The 17833-nt window shown below is 50.9% G+C and overlaps 1 protein-coding gene across 1 annotated transcript in view; it reads right to left on the bottom strand.

Moving 5' to 3' along the window:
• Nucleotides 1–916: 916 nt before the first annotated feature.
• The window catches only part of EPS8 (EGFR pathway substrate 8, signaling adaptor), a 57118-nt gene continuing 40201 nt past the window's right edge, over nt 917–17833 (bottom strand). The window contains exons 6-15 of the mRNA XM_075848441.1: nt 17637–17798; nt 13875–14024; nt 11160–11242; nt 9694–9830; nt 9483–9556; nt 2520–2640; nt 1715–1803; nt 1363–1438; nt 1120–1269; nt 917–1028 (exon numbers count right to left, since the gene is read on the bottom strand). Of these exons, the coding sequence (XP_075704556.1) occupies nt 1262–1269; nt 1363–1438; nt 1715–1803; nt 2520–2640; nt 9483–9556; nt 9694–9830; nt 11160–11242; nt 13875–14024; nt 17637–17798 (900 nt within the window). The 3' untranslated portion in view covers nt 917–1028; nt 1120–1261. The remainder of the gene's footprint in view (nt 1029–1119; nt 1270–1362; nt 1439–1714; nt 1804–2519; nt 2641–9482; nt 9557–9693; nt 9831–11159; nt 11243–13874; nt 14025–17636; nt 17799–17833) is intronic.

The following is a 17833-nucleotide window of genomic DNA, read 5'->3' as shown; positions in this document are numbered from 1 at the left end:
ATTAGGGTGCCGGTCACACAGAGCCGCTTTATTAGGGTGCCGGTCACACAGAGCCGCTTTATTAGGGTGCCGGTCACACAGAGCCGCTTTATTAGGGTGCCGGTCACACAGAGCCGCTTTATTAGGGTGCCGGTCACATCGAGCCGCTTTATTAGGGTGCCGGTCACACTGAGCCGCTTTATTCTAGATTCGCCCCATTCTCACACATTGCCACTGGTGCAGGACTTGCTGCATGGCCGTCGCTTCCACCCAGATCCAGGCTGCTGACCTGCACCCCCTAAAATCAGCTGCTCTCACGATACAGCAGAAGCGACTGCTTATACCCAGCAGAGAAGACATGTAGGACAGGCTGCACCCCATAAATCAATTCAGAATCTTCATTACAACATATCATGTAAATAATCAGACGATTTCTAAAAACAAAGGTATAAACATGTGCATGACCCAAGTCCTAAGTCCTAAGGACAGAGGAAAAACAATGCCCCAAACTGTAGGACTCTGTTACTTCCGACTGACAAATCAGACAAATGCGCACACGGAAAAAGAGCAAAAACTCCAGTAAATATAAAAGAAACAAATCATGTCAAGAGATCAAGCGGATTTATAAAGGATCCGAAGAGCAACCAAGTCTGTTGTAGCGTTGGCACCATGTTCTCCTGCCCTACAGACATAGCACCGAACACGGTCCTGCCTCAGTCTACACAGTCACCGCACCATGCAGGCGGGGGGCCCCCGACAGGCTCGGGGGGGGGGGCCCCCGACAGGCTCAGGGGGGGGGCCCCCGACAGGCTCAGGGGGGGGGGCCGAGAGGCTCAGGGGGGGCTTGACTATTCGCACATTGTTCCTCACCTCTGAGGGCAAACTTCTAGATTCCGGATTTGGTTCAGGCGTAATTGCCGGGAATTCCAGCATCTGATTCCGTTCTGGCACTTTAGGAACACTTCCGAAGTTTAATAAGGGGGGCTCCCAGCCATTTCTGAAACGTGGAATGAATGGGGGGAATGAACTGTTCCTTAGGCCATTCCAACCTGTAGAGAAAAGTCATGGAAGAAGATCAGTCAGGGGTGAGACCTGGGGGGGGGGGGGGGGGACTCTCCAGACATTACCGGCCCTCGTCACCTTGATTTGCTCCACATTTCACCAAGTGCGAACCACAGGTTTTTTCTCCTCATTGTTGAGCACAAAATGTAGGAAATCAATGGCGTCCTTTATTAGGAGAGGACTCAGGACGCTTCTTGCCAGCTCTGGGCCTCCTGTAGCCTCAACCATCTACAGAACAGTGAATAATTAGGAATAAAACCATCAAGTCTACACAAGCAATGCTTATACTAATGGTGGATCTTCTAGAAGTCCTCCATTTACCATACTCAGCGGCGTGAAGAGGAAGTGAACCAGCTCTGCCGCACTCGGGGTTCTGGATATGGGACTTCAATTTGGCCTGTAGAAAATAAAAATCAGAAATCAGTTTTCCCCAAAACTCAAGTTTCCTAATAAGAGTCTAACGTCAGTCTATGGTGAGGGACCGGGCGCGGCGGAGGACAGAGGGCTCCCAATCATTGGCCACCAATAACCTACAGGCGCCCGTGTCCTCACTCATCCCACATGGGCCCAGTCCCAAATGTAAGCTCAGGAGATGTTGGGAATTTTCCACCTGGGTGTAATGAGGAGAGCACCAGAGGACTACCTGCCCATCATCCAGCCGTGCGGCACTCACCAGGAGGTTGAAGCCGTGTTTGAACTTCTGGAAACAGTCGACAAACTCCTCCTGAGGGGGGGGCTTGGCACGGAGAGTTAGAACTCCCTCTAAAGGAGATGGAAATGGGGGTTATGTGAACGACGACCTCATCACATGGTTTACAAACAACAGTCAATCATTTATTGAAGTTTCCTATGACATCAGTGTAAAGTCCCTGTTCCCGTTTTGTGTCTACAGCTCCTCTGCAGAGCGTTGTTTCTACATGGCGAACGACTACACACAAAGCTCCATGGTCTGATCTCCTTCTTTAATATCCATCAGTAAGAAGGACGGGAGAGAAGAAAGAGAAGAACTAAAAACTCTACTATACAAAGTCAGAACCTCAGGGACCAGCGGTGTACGGGCAGCATGTCCCTCATAGAGCGGTCCCCACCGGTCAGCTGTGTACAGGGATCGGAGACCTGGGAATTACAAGTTTATTCAAGGGCTGGTCCCAGAGTATAAGACACGGGACACAAGGCTGGTCCCCAATAATACTCAGACAACGTGAAGTAACGGTCAATGTGTGATCACAACCAGACGTCTCCCGATCCCTCAGCCTGAAGAGATGCCACCCAGAAGATTGCCGCCTATCCCAGGGACCTGGGGCTCTGACGGCTGGATTTCATCATCTCCTATATGTGGGACTGTGGATTTCATCTCTTATATGTGGGACTGCTGGATTTCATCTCTTATATGTGGGACTGTGGATTCCATCATCTCTTATATGTGGGACTGCTGGATTTGCAGCTCCACATCGGATGAGGCGCCTCGATGCTCCTACCTCCAGGACCTTTTTTCTTCTTTGATTTTCTCCGTTTGGAAAGTTCAGAAAATGCTTCCGCCGCTTTTTGCAGTTTCATAATAAAGAATTCAATGTCGTCAAGAATGTGGTTCAGAATTTGCTGCAAGAAAGTGACAGAGCGTTAATCAGGACTCAATATGTATGCGCTGTATACTAGAAGTTATCATAGTATACAGCACCGACCAGACTGATCACTAATCTCAGCCACACACTGGACCGATCACTGATCAACCACACACCGGAGGACCACACAGCATACAGGACCGATCACTGATCAACTACACACAAGAGGACCACACAACATACAGGACCGATCACTGATCAACTACACACAGGAGGACCACACAACATACAGGACCGATCACTGATCAACTACACACAGGAGGACCACACAACATACAGGACCAATCACTGATCAACTACACACAAGAGGACCACACAACATACAGGACCGATCAACTATACACCGGAGGACCACACAACATACAGGACCGATCACTGATCAACCACACACCGGAGGACCACACAACATACAGGACCGATCACTGATCAACTACACACAAGAGGACCACACAACATACAGGACCGATCAACTATACACAGGAGGACCACACAACATACAGGACCGATCACTGATCAACCACACACCGGAGGACCACACAACATACAGGACCGATCACTGATCAACTACACACAGGAGGACCACACAACATACAGGACCGATCACTGATCAACTACACACGAGGACCACACAACATACAGGACCGATCACTGATCAACCACACACCGGAGGACCACACAACATACAGGACCGATCACTGATCAACCACACACCGGAGGACCACACAACATACAGGACCGATCACTGATCAACTACACACAGGAGGACCACACAACATACAGGACCGATCACTGATCAACTACACACAGGAGGACCACACAACATACAGGACCGATCACTGATCAACCACACACCGGAGGACCACACAACATACAGGACCGATCACTGATCAACTACACACAGGAGGACCACACAACATACAGGACCGATCACTGATCAACCACACACAGGAGGACCACACAACATACAGGACCGATCACGGACCTCAACCACAACCTGGATCACACAACATACAGGACCGATCACTGATCAACTACACACAGGAGGACCACACAACATACAGGACCGATCACTGATCAACCACACACCGGAGGACCACACAACATACAGGACCGATCACTGATAAACCACACACCGGAGGACCACACAACTTACAGGACCGATCAACCACACACCGGAGGACCACACAACATACAGGACCGATCACTGATCAACCACACACCGGAGGACCACACAACATACAGGACCGATCACTGATCAACCACACACAGGAGGACCACACAACATACAGGACCGATCACTGATCAACCACACACCGGAGGACCACACAACATACAGGACCGATCACTGATCAACTACACACAGGAGGACCACACAACATACAGGACCGATCACTGATCAACTACACACGAGGACCACACAACATACAGGACCGATCACTGATCAACCACACACCGGAGGATCACACAACATACAGGACCGATCACTGATCAACCACACACCGGAGGACCACACAACATACAGGACCGATCACTGATCTCAGCAACACAACATATAGGACCGATCACACAACATACAGGACCGATCACCGAACTCAACCAAACAACATACAGGACCGATGACTGATCTCAGCCACACACACCGGAGGATCACACAACATACAGGACCGATCACTGATCAACCACACAACATACAGGACCGATCATTGATCTCGGCCACACAAAATATAGGACCGATCACTGATCTCAACCACACACTGGATCACGCAACATACAGGACCGATCACTGATCTCAACCACACAACATACAGGACCGATGACTGATCTCAACCACACACTGGATCACGCAACATACAGGACCGATCACTGATCTCAACCACACAACATACAGGACCGATCACTGATCTCAACCACACACTGGATCACGCAACATACAGGACCGATCACGGACCTCAACCACACAACATACAGGACCGATCACTGATCTCAACCACACAACATACAGGACAGATCACTGATCTCAACCACAAACTGGATCAAACAACATACAGGACCAATCACTGATCTCAACCTCACAATGGATCACACAACGTACAGGACAGATCACTGATCTCAACCACAAACTGGCTCACTCAACATACAGGACAGATCACTGATCTCAACCACACACTGGATCACATAACATACAGAACCGATCACTGATCTCAACCACACAACATACAGGACCAATCACACAACATACAGGACCGATCATTGATCTCGGCCACACAAAATATAGGACCGATCACACAACATACAGGACAGATCACTGATCTCAACCACAAACTGGATCACACAACATACAGGACCGATCACCGATCTCAACCACACAACATACAGGACCAATCACACAACATACAGGACCGATCATTGATCTCGGCCACACAAAATATAGGACCGATCACACAACATACAGGACCGATCACTGATCTCAACCACAAACTGGATCACACAACATACAGGACCGATCACGGACCTCAACCACACAACATAGAGGACCGATCACTGATCTCAACCACACACTGGATCACACAACATACAGGACCGATCACTGATCTCAACCACACACTGGATCACGCAACATACAGGACCGATCACTGATCTCAACCACACAACATACAGGACCGATCACTGATCTCAACCACACACTGGATCACGCAACATACAGGACCGATCACGGACCTCAACCACACAAAATACAGGACCGATCACTGATCTCAACCACACACTGGATCACACAACATACAGGACCGATCACCGATCTCAACCACACAACATACAGGACCGATCACTGATCTCAGCCACACACACCGGAGGATCACACAACATACAGGACCGATCACTGATCAACCACACAACATACAGGACAGATCACTGATCTCAACCACAAACTGGATCACACAACATACAGGACCTATCACTGATCTCAACCACAAACTGGATCAAACAACATACAGGACCAATCACTGATCTCAACCTCACAATGGATCACACAACATACAGGACAGATCACTGATCTCAACCACAAACTGGCTCACACAACATACAGGACCGATCACAGACCTCAACCACACACTGGATCACACAACATACAGGACAGATCACTGATCTCAACCACACACTGGATCACATAACATACAGAACCGATCACTGATCTCAACCACACAATGGATCACACAACATACAGGACAGATCACTGATCTCAACCACAAACTGGATCACACAACATACAGGACCGATCACCGATCTCAACCACACAACATACAGGACCAAACACACAACATACAGGACCGATCATTGATCTCGGCCACACAAAATATAGGACCGATCACACAACATACAGGACCGATCACTGATCTCAACCACACAACATACAGGACCGATCACTGATCTCAACCACACACTGGATCACGCAATATACAGGACCGATCACTGATCTCAACCACACAACAAACAGGACCGATCACTGATCTCAACCACACACTGGATCACACAACATACAGGACCGATCACGGACCTCAACCACACAACATATAGAACCGATCACTTATCTCAGCCACACAACATATAGGACCGATCACTGATCTCAACCACAAACTGGATCACACAACATACAGGACCGATCACTGATCTCAACCACAAACTGGATCACACAACATACAGGACCGATCAACAATCTCAACCACACAACATACAGGACCGATCACTGATCAACCACACAACATACAGGACCAATCACTGATCTCAGCCACACACACCGGAGGATCACACAACATACAGGACCGATCATTGATCTCAGCAACACAAAATATAGGACCGATCACACAACATACAGGACTGATCACTGATCTCAACCACACACTGGATCACGCAACATACAGGACCGATCACTGATCTCAACCACACAACATACAGGACCGATCACTGATATCAACCATACACTGGATCACACAACATACAGGACCGATCACGGACCTCAACCACACAACATACAGGACCGATCACTGATCTCAACCACACAACATACAGGACCGATCACTGATCTCAACCACAAACTGGATCACAGAACATACAGGACCGATCACCGATCTCAACCACACAACATACAGGACCGATCACTGATCAACCACACAACATACAGGACCGATCATTGATCTCGGCCACACAAAATATAGGACCGATCACACAACATACAGGACCGATCACTGATCTCAACCACAAACTGGATCACACAACATACAGGACCGATCACCGATCTCAACCACACAACATACAGGACCGATCATTGATCTCGGCCACACAAAATATAGGACCGATCACACAACATACAGGACCGATCACTGATCTCAACCACACACTGGATCACACAACATACAGGACCGATCACTGATCTCAACCATACACTGGATCACACAACATACAGGACCGATCACTGATCAACCACACAACATACAGAACCGATCATTGATCTCGGCCACACAAAATATAGGACCGATCACACAACATACAGGACCGATCACTGATCTCAACCACACACTGGATCACGCAACATACAGGACCGATCACTGATCTCAACCACACAACATACAGGACCGATCACTGATCTCAACCACACACTGGATCACGCAATATACAGGACCGATCACTGATCTCAACCACACAACAAACAGGACCGATCACTGATCTCAACCACACACTGGATCACACAACATACAGGACCGATCACGGACCTCAACCACACAACATATAGAACCGATCACTTATCTCAGCCACACAACATATAGGACCGATCACTGATCTCAACCACAAACTGGATCACACAACATACAGGACCGATCACTGATCTCAACCACAAACTGGATCACACAACATACAGGACCGATCAACAATCTCAACCACACAACATACAGGACCGATCACTGATCAACCACACAACATACAGGACCAATCACTGATCTCAGCCACACACACCGGAGGATCACACAACATACAGGACCGATCATTGATCTCAGCAACACAAAATATAGGACCGATCACACAACATACAGGACTGATCACTGATCTCAACCACACACTGGATCACGCAACATACAGGACCGATCACTGATCTCAACCACACAACATACAGGACCGATCACTGATATCAACCATACACTGGATCACACAACATACAGGACCGATCACGGACCTCAACCACACAACATACAGGACCGATCACTGATCTCAACCACACAACATACAGGACCGATCACTGATCTCAACCACAAACTGGATCACAGAACATACAGGACCGATCACCGATCTCAACCACACAACATACAGGACCGATCACTGATCAACCACACAACATACAGGACCGATCATTGATCTCGGCCACACAAAATATAGGACCGATCACACAACATACAGGACCGATCACTGATCTCAACCACAAACTGGATCACACAACATACAGGACCGATCACCGATCTCAACCACACAACATACAGGACCGATCATTGATCTCGGCCACACAAAATATAGGACCGATCACACAACATACAGGACCGATCACTGATCTCAACCACACACTGGATCACACAACATACAGGACCGATCACTGATCTCAACCATACACTGGATCACACAACATACAGGACCGATCACTGATCAACCACACAACATACAGAACCGATCATTGATCTCGGCCACACAAAATATAGGACCGATCACACAACATACAGGACCGATCACTGATCTCAACCACACACTGGATCACACAACATACAGGACCGATCACTGATCTCAACCATACACTGGATCACACAACATACAGGACCGATCACTGATCTCAACCACACAACATACAGGACAGATCACTGATCTCAACCACACACTGGATCACACAACATACAGGACCGATCACACAACATATAGGACCGATCACACAACATACAGGACCGATCACTGATCTCAACCACAAACTGGATCACACAACATACAGGACCGATCACTGATCTCAACCACAAACTGGATCACACAACATACAGGACCGATCACTGATCTCAACCACAAACTGGATCACACAACATACAGGACCGATCACTGATCTCAACCACACACTGGATCACACAACATACAGTATCGATCACTGATCTCAACCACACAATGGATCACACAACATACAGGACTGATCACTGATCTCAACCACACAACATACAGGACCGATCACTGATCTCAAGCACACACTGGATCACACAACATACAGGACCGATCCCACAACATACAGGACCGATCCCACAACATACAGGACCGATCCCACAAAATACAGTACCGATCCCACAACACAACATACAGGACCAATCAATCACACAACATACAGGACTGATTATACAACATACAGGACCGATTATACAACATACAGCACCGATCACTGATCTCAAGCACACACTGGATCACACAACATACAGGACCGATCACTGATCTCAACCACACAACATACAGGACCGATCACTGATCTCAAGCACACACTGGATCACACAACATACAGGACCGATCACTGATCTCAACCACACACTGGATCACACAACATACAGGGTTTCAGATTTTGGTTGTCCCACTCAATGATAAGCAGAAATTGTCTAAATGTTAAGTGATTGAAACAAAGTAAATTAGTTGCAGGATTATTGATAGGATAATAAAGCTTTATTTAAAGACGACAGGAATGACTCTGCCTGGAATAAATAAAACCTTTAATTCTACTACATATTCAGCCCCAAATAAACGTCTATGATGTCTGGTTACCACATCTCTGTCGATCCTGGCCTCAATCATCTGCGCGCTCTCCTCCTGATCTGCGTTTTGCCGGTACCGGTCATCTGTATCACATAGAAAAAGAAAAAAATTATCACAGCACAAAGAGGGACTGCCAAGGATAAGAGTGTGACGGGCGCGCACGGACACCCCCTACTCCACTCCTCCACGTGGTCAGTGTATATTATCCACACACACTTACAGTCTCCATACTCTGCTGCCCAGGCTGACCAGGCCGCCACACGGCTGCGGACGTCCACCTGTGTAACAGACCCGGGGGGTTGGGGGGCAGGAGCCTGGGGAGGTGGAGGGACTTTGTTGTCACCTGCATTGATGGTCCTATGGCAGAATAAATTATTAACAGAGCGCTTATCAGACTTCCATCAATTCATTTTCTATAAGGGCAGACAGTGACCCGGCATCTGTCCCTCATGTGAGAAGCGGTGTATAAACACCTAACCACAAACCATGTATCCCATACCCCCCAACACAAACCCAAAATACAACACCCAATACACTATACAACTCTGCGGCTCCACCCAATGACTGGGGGGACTGGTAAAGAACGGGTTATTTTCTAGGGGATGCAGTGTTCCCCATATGAGATCATCAAGCAGGAGATGGGCATGGGAATGTGATGGGTCACTAGCAGAGTCACCTATTGTGATCAGGGTCATGGCCGAGAGTCTCCACTACAAGGTGACGACAAGGGCCTCCGCTACAAGGAGACGACAAGGGCCTCCGCTACAAGGTGACGACAAGGGCCTCCGCTACAAGGTGACGACAAGGGCCTCCGCTACAAGGTGACGACAAGGGCCTCCGCTACAAGGTGACGACAAGGGCCTCCGCTACAAGGTGACGACAAGGGCCTCCGCTACAAGGTGACGACAAGGGCCTCCGCTACAAGGTGACGACAAGGGCCTCCGCTACAAGGTGACGACAAGGGCCTCCGCTACAAGGTGACGACAAGGGCCTCCGCTACAAGGTGACGACAAGGGCCTCCGCTACAAGGTGACGACAAGGGCCTCCGCTACAAGGTGACGACAAGGGCCTCCGCTACAAGGTGACGACAAGGGCCTCCGCTACAAGGTGACGACAAGGGCCTCCGCTACAAGGTGACGACAAGGGCCTCCGCTACAAGGTGACGACAAGGGCCTCCGCTACAAGGTGACGACAAGGGCCTCCGCTACAAGGTGACGACAAGGGCCTCCGCTACAAGGTGACGACAAGGGCCTCCGCTACAAGGTGACGACAAGGGCCTCCGCTACAAGGTGACGACAAGGGCCTCCGCTACAAGGTGACGACAAGGGCCTCCGCTACAAGGTGACGACAAGGGCCTCCGCTACAAGGTGACGACAAGGGCCTCCGCTACAAGGTGACGACAAGGGCCTCCGCTACAAGGTGACGACAAGGGCCCCCGCTACAAGGTGACGACAAGGGCCTCCGCTACAAGGTGACGACAAGGGCCCCCACTACAAGGTGACGACAAGGGCCCCCACTACAAGGTGACGACAAGGGCCTCCACTACAAGGTGATGACAAGGGCCTCCACTACAAGGTGACGACAAGGGCTGGGGTCACACTCTCCTGACTTCTTATTTTCGGATCTCTTAGCAGGTACAAGAAACCTTCATGTTTTAGAAGATTTGTGTTCTGGAGAAGCCATTACCTGAGCAGGTCGGGGCGCGTCCTTAGTTTTCCTCCTCTGCTGTCACTCATTGCACTGTAGATATCTTGGTGGATAGAAGAAGCCTGCAAAATGCACAAAGTCAGACCCAGGTCCAGACAAGGGGACCCCAAAATGTACAGCAAGCACCCCAAGACACCAATGTGCATAACAACATGGAGGGGAGGACACCCAGAGTACAATGTAATCACTATGGGGAGAGAAGAGGGCGCCCAGAGTACAATGTAATCACTATGGGGAGAGAAGAGGGCGCCCAGAGTACAATGTAATCACTATGGGGAGAGAAGAGGGCGCCCAGAGTACAATGTAATCACTATGGGGAGAGAAGAGGGCGCCCAGAGTACAATGTAATCACTATGGGGAGAGAAGAGGGCGCCCAGAGTACAATGTAATCACTATGGGGAGAGAAGAGGGCGCCCAGAGTACAATGTAATCACTATGGGGAGAGAAGAGGACGCCCAGAGTACAATGTAATCACTATGGGGAGAGAAGAGGGCGCCCAAAGTACAATGTAATCACTATGGGGAGAGAAGAGGGCGCCCAGAGTACAATGTAATCACTATGGGGAGAGAAGAGGGCGCCCAGAGTACAATGTAATCACTATGGGGAGAGAAGAGGGCGCCCAGAGTACAATGTAATCACTATGGGGAGAGAAAAGGGCGCCCAGAGTACAATGTAATCACTATGGGGAGAGAAGAGGGCGCCCAGAGTACAATGTAATCACTATGGGGAGAGAAGAGGGCGCCCAGAGTACAATGTAATCACTATGGGGAGAGAAGAGGGCGCCCAGAGTACAATGTAATCACTATGGGGAGAGAAGAGGACACCCAGAGTACAATGTAATCACTATGGGGAGAGAAGAGGACGCCCAGAGTACAATGTAATCACTATGGGGAGAGAAGAGGGCGCCCAGAGTACAATGTAATCACTATGGGGAGAGAAGAGGGCGCCCAGAGTACAATGTAATCACTATGGGGAGAGAAGAGGGCGCCCAGAGTACAATGTAATCACTATGGGGAGAGAAGAGGGCGCACAGAGTACAATGTAATCACTATGGGGAGAGAAGAGGACGCCCAGAGTACAATGTAATCACTATGGGGAGAGAAGAGGACGCCCAGAGTACAATGTAATCACTATGGGGAGAGAAGAGGACGCCCAGAGTACAATGTAATCACTATGGGGAGAGAAGAGGGCGCCCAGAGTACAATGTAATCACTATGGGGAGAGAAGAGGACGCCCAGAGTACAATGTAATCACTATGGGGAGAGAAGAGGACGCCCAGAGTACAATGTAATCACTATGGGGAGAGAAGAGGACGCCCAGAGTACAATGTAATCACTATGGGGAGAGAAGAGGACGCCCAGAGTACAATGTAATGACTATGGGGAGAGAAGAGGACGCCCAGAGTACAATGTAATCACTATGGGGAGAGAAGAGGGCGCACAGAGTACAATGTAATCACTATGGGGAGAGAAGAGGACGCCCAGAGTACAATGTAATCACTATGGGGAGAGAAGAGGGCGCCCAGAGTACAATGTAATCACTATGGGGAGAGAAGAGGGCACCCAGAGTACAATGTAATCACTATGGGGAGAGAAGAGGACGCCCAGAGTACAATGTAATCACTATGGGGAGAGAAAAGGGCGCCCAGAGTACAATGTAATCACTATGGGGAGAGAAGAGGGCGCACAGAGTACAATGTAATCACTATGGGGAGAGAAGAGGACGCCCAGAGTACAATGTAATCACTATGGGGAGAGAAGAGGGCGCACAGAGTACAATGTAATCACTATGGGGAGAGAAGAGGGCGCACAGAGTACAATGTAATCACTATGGGGAGAGAAGAGGACACCCAGAGTACAATGTAATCACTATGGGGAGAGAAGAGGGCGCACAGAGTACAATGTAATCACTATGGGGAGAGAAGAGGACGCCCAGAGTACAATGTAATCACTATGGGGAGAGAAGAGGGCGCCCAGAGTACAATGTAATCACTATGGGGAGAGAAGAGGACGCCCAGAGTACAATGTAATCACTATGGGGAGAGAAGAGGGCGCACAGAGTACAATATAATCACTATGGGGAGAGAAGAGGGCGCCCAGAGTACAATGTAATCACTATGGGGAGAGAAGAGGGCACCCAGAGTACAATGTAATCACTATGGGGAGAGAAGAGGACGCCCAGAGTACAATGTAATCACTATTTGAGCCACTTTTTTTAGCATACGAGTTTTCCCGTCTTCAGCAGTTTTTGGGGTCTCCATCCACACGGAGCCTCTTTGTAGAATGTGCATTTGTGATTCTTCACCCTCATGCAGCTTGGACGTCCATTATGTGAAATTTGAGGAAACGACGTCACGATTCCGCCCAGAGATTTTCACGGATCTGGCTCCATTGTTGGTTCCATCATTCCCAGGTGCTTCCAGTAATCTCATGATATAAAGGGATGAGGGGCTGACGGGGGGCTGACGAGGGGCTCACGGGGTCAGAGTATGAACTATAGAAGTATCCATAGAAACCTCCAGGATCCGGTACAGGAACCGTTCTTGCCGTTTATGCTGCTTGTAATAGACCGACCACAATGGACCCCATGACCGTGACCCGTGCGGGTGACGGAGCGACACACGGACACCCCACAGAGCATGCACCATGGAACACCGTGCAGGAGAAGGGATGGGATGAAAGCACGGGTCCTTACCTTGACCTCATCGCATTGGAAGAGGTGCAGATCAGCTTTGCTTTGTGTTGGCTCTTTACAAACAAGTGCAAGAATGGAGTTGTACCTGCAGGAGTTCATGACGGCCTTACAGTGCTGGACGCTGCCCACCGCAAAAATCTCTAATTCAGTCTGTGCAGAAATGAAAATGACAAATATTGTGCCGCACCGGGAGGGAAGACGTGAAGGTACGACGTAGGAGGAGGAGGAGGAGGAGGAGGAAGACACAACCACTCAGGGCAGAGGGAGGGGGCACAGACTCAACGGACTGTGTGATGGAAACTGGAACCGGAGACAAAGGATTCTGGGAAACCTAATCATACAGCAGAATGCGCCAGGGACATCCTATTCAACATACTATGCGGAGGTTGGCGTCTTAGTATATACATATATGTCCACCGAAATATAATCATCTCAGCAAGAAGACCGGAGCATAATCTCCAGGTCCTGACCCCAATGCCCACCGCTGACACCGCACATGCCCACCGCTCATGAAGATACTTTGAATAAGTAATTTCAGGATACCAGATGTGATTGGTTGAATATCAGCCAATCAGAGCGGCCTGCTTGGATAGAGATCACAGATTCCACTATAACACAGACTCTGCTAATCGCCAATGCAGCGGCTCTGGCAAAGGGATGCTGGTAATTGTAGTTCTACAAAGCTGCAGGCAAGGTCAGGGGTTTGCTTGAGAGTGATGGGCTTGCCCTCTGGTGGGTACATGCAGCTATATCTATAGATATGCTAGAACTGAATTTGGCGCAGTGTATATATTAGTTTGTAGCTTTTATATCATTGAACAAGGTTTCATCGTCTCTGATGAAGAAGCCTCCGCCTGAAAGGTAAACCCTGTGCACCCCACCCATCGTCGGAGAACCCAGCACACCCCTGTAGGCCCCACTGATTTCAGTAGGACCCTGCACAGTCCTGTAGGCTCCACCGATCTCAGGGAGGACACCGCACAGCCCTGTAGGCTCCACCGATCACAGTAGGACCCTGCACAGCCCTGTAGGCCCCACCTTTCACAGGAGGACCCTGCACACCCCTGTAGACCGCACCGATCTCAGTAGGCCCCTACACACCCATGTAGGCCCCAGCAATCTCATTAGGACCCTGCACACCCCACCGATCCAAGGAGGATCCTGTACACCCCTGTAGGCCACACCGCGCTTAGGATGACCCTGCACACCCCTGTAGGCCCCACCAATCTCAGGGAGGACCCCGCACACCCCTGTAGGCTCAACCGATTTCAGGGAGGATCCCGCACACCCCTGTAGGCTCCACCGATTTCAGGGAGGACCCCGCACACCCCTGTAGGCTCCACCGATTTCAGGGAGGACCCCGCACACCCCTGTAGGCTCCACCGATTTCAGGGAGGACCCCGCACACCCCTGTAGGCTCCACCAATCTCAGGGAGGACACCGCACACCCCTGTAGGCTCCACCAATTTCAGGGAGGACCCTGCACACCCCTATAGGTCCCACCGATCTGAGCAGAACCCTGCATACCCCTGTAGGTCAAACCGCGCTCAGGAGGACCCCGTATACCCCTGTAGGCTCCACCGATCTCAGGGAGGACCCCGCACACCCCTGTAAGCTCCACCAATTTCAGGGAGGACCCTGCACACCCCTATAGGTCCCACCGATCTGAGCAGAACCCTGCATACCCCTGTAGGTCAAACCGCGCTCAGGAGGACCCCGTACACCCCTGTAGGCTCCACCGATCTCAGGGAGGACCCCGCACACCCCTGTAGGCTCCACCGATTTCAGGGAGGACCCCGCACACCCCTGTAGGCTCCACCGATTTCAGGGAGGACCCCGCACACCCCTGTAGGCTCCACCGATTTCAGGGAGGACCCCGCACACCCCTGTAGGCTCCACCGATTTCAGGGAGGACCCCGCACACCCCTGTAGGCTCCACCGATTTCAGGGAGGACCCCGCACACCCCTGTAGGCTCCACCGATTTCAGGGAGGACCCCGCACACCCCTGTAGGCTCCACCGATTTCAGGGAGGACCCCGCACACCCCTGTAGGCTCCACCGATTTCAGGGAGGACCCCGCACACCCCTGTAGGCTCCACCGATTTCAGGGAGGACCCCGCACACCCCTGTAGGCTCCACCGATTTCAGGGAGGACCCCGCACACCCCTGTAGGCTCCACCGATTTCAGGGAGGACCCCGCACACCCCTGTAGGCTCCACCGATTTCAGGGAGGACCCCGCACACCCCTGTAGGCTCCACCGATTTCAGGGAGGACCCCGCACACCCCTGTAGGCTCCACCGATTTCAGGGAGGACCCCGCACACCCCTGTAGGCTCCACCGATTTCAGGGAGGACCCCGCACACCCCTGTAGGCTCCACCGATTTCAGGGAGGACCCCGCACACCCCTGTAGGCTCCACCGATTTCAGGGAGGACCCCGCACACCCCTGTAGGCTCCACCGATTTCAGGGAGGACCCCGCACACCCCTGTAGGCTCCACCGATTTCAGGGAGTACCCCGCACACCCCTGTAGGCTCCACCGATTTCAGGGAGTACCCCGCACACCCCTGTAGGCTCCACCGATTTCAGGGAGTACCCCGCACACCCCTGTAGGCTCCACCGATTTCAGGGAGGACCCCGCACACCCCTGTAGGCCACCAATCTCAGGGAGGTCCCCGCACACCCCTGTAGGCTCCAATCTCAGGGAGGACCTTGCACACCCCTGTAGGGCCCACCGATCGGAGAAGAACCCTGCACACCTCTGTAGGCCCCTGCTCAGCCCTGTAGGCTCCAATCTCAGGAGGACCCTGCACACCCCTGTAGGTCCCACAGACCTCAGGAGAACCCTACATATTCCTGAATGCCCAATAAACCCCATGAGATCCCTTTAGGCCCCACCGATCTGAGAAGAACCTTGCACATCCCTCTTTGCCCCACAGACCTCAGGAGAACCTTGTACACCCCACCGATCTCAGGAGAACCCTGCACACCCCAGTAGGTCTCCCCAAATCCTGCACACCTCCTGTAGACCCCACAGACCTAAGTAGGACCCACTGATCTCAGGAGATCAAGGGTCTCTAGTGAAAAACGTACGTTTCAGAAAAAGTCCAAGTCCAAATTCCGGAATGATATTCACTCGCTTCCTATTTGAATGGGAAAGTTACTTAACGATTGTTCCTCATTAGAATAACAGGCACTTCCCTGACCTTGTCTCAGTAAATGCCCACTGGGATTCATAACAATTGTTTGCATTATATTGTCAATCTATAGTGGAGCGTGATCATTATGGCCGCCTTCTATGAAGTCTACACGGACCCATTTCTCCTAAGTCACCAGGGAGCAAATTAATACGGATGTGCAGAATTCTTCATATGTACTGATAGCATGCAACATTCACAACCACCTATTCCATGGGAGCCCAATCTCCTAAACTGAGGCAATCTTTAGGGCCCGACCAGCGCCACCACGCTCAGGGCCCCGACCAGCGCCACCACGCTCAGGGCCCCGACCAGCGCCACCACGCTCAGGGCCCCGACCAGCGCCACCACGCTCAGGGCCCCGACCAGCGCCACCACGCTCAGGGCCCCGACCAGCGCCACCACGCTCAGGGCCCCGACCAGCGCCACCACGCTCAGGGCCCCGACCAGCGTCACCACGCTCAGGGCCCCGACCAGCGCCACCACGCTCATGATGTTTAGTATCTCGACAGAATGACATCACACCATCTATTACACAATGAGATGGGAGAACAGGACAGCGTTACCTTGGTCTCTATATCATACAGACTAACTGCTTTGTCATCCACTTGCAGATACATATCCTGTGTCCATACTTTTCCCTTGGCATCCAGTAACTTTAGTTTGCGGATTCCGTCGTCAATGGTGAGCACCGCATCCTTCCGATCCATGACGAACGTAGTGAGGTGCTGCAGTACATTGTAGGAGTGGGTTCACAACATGT

The sequence above is a fragment of the Rhinoderma darwinii genome, unplaced genomic scaffold (assembly GCF_050947455.1).
Source record: "Rhinoderma darwinii isolate aRhiDar2 unplaced genomic scaffold, aRhiDar2.hap1 Scaffold_4041, whole genome shotgun sequence".
Lineage (NCBI taxonomy): Eukaryota > Metazoa > Chordata > Amphibia > Anura > Rhinodermatidae > Rhinoderma > Rhinoderma darwinii.
This window is presented reverse-complemented; position numbering and strand designations above follow the sequence as displayed.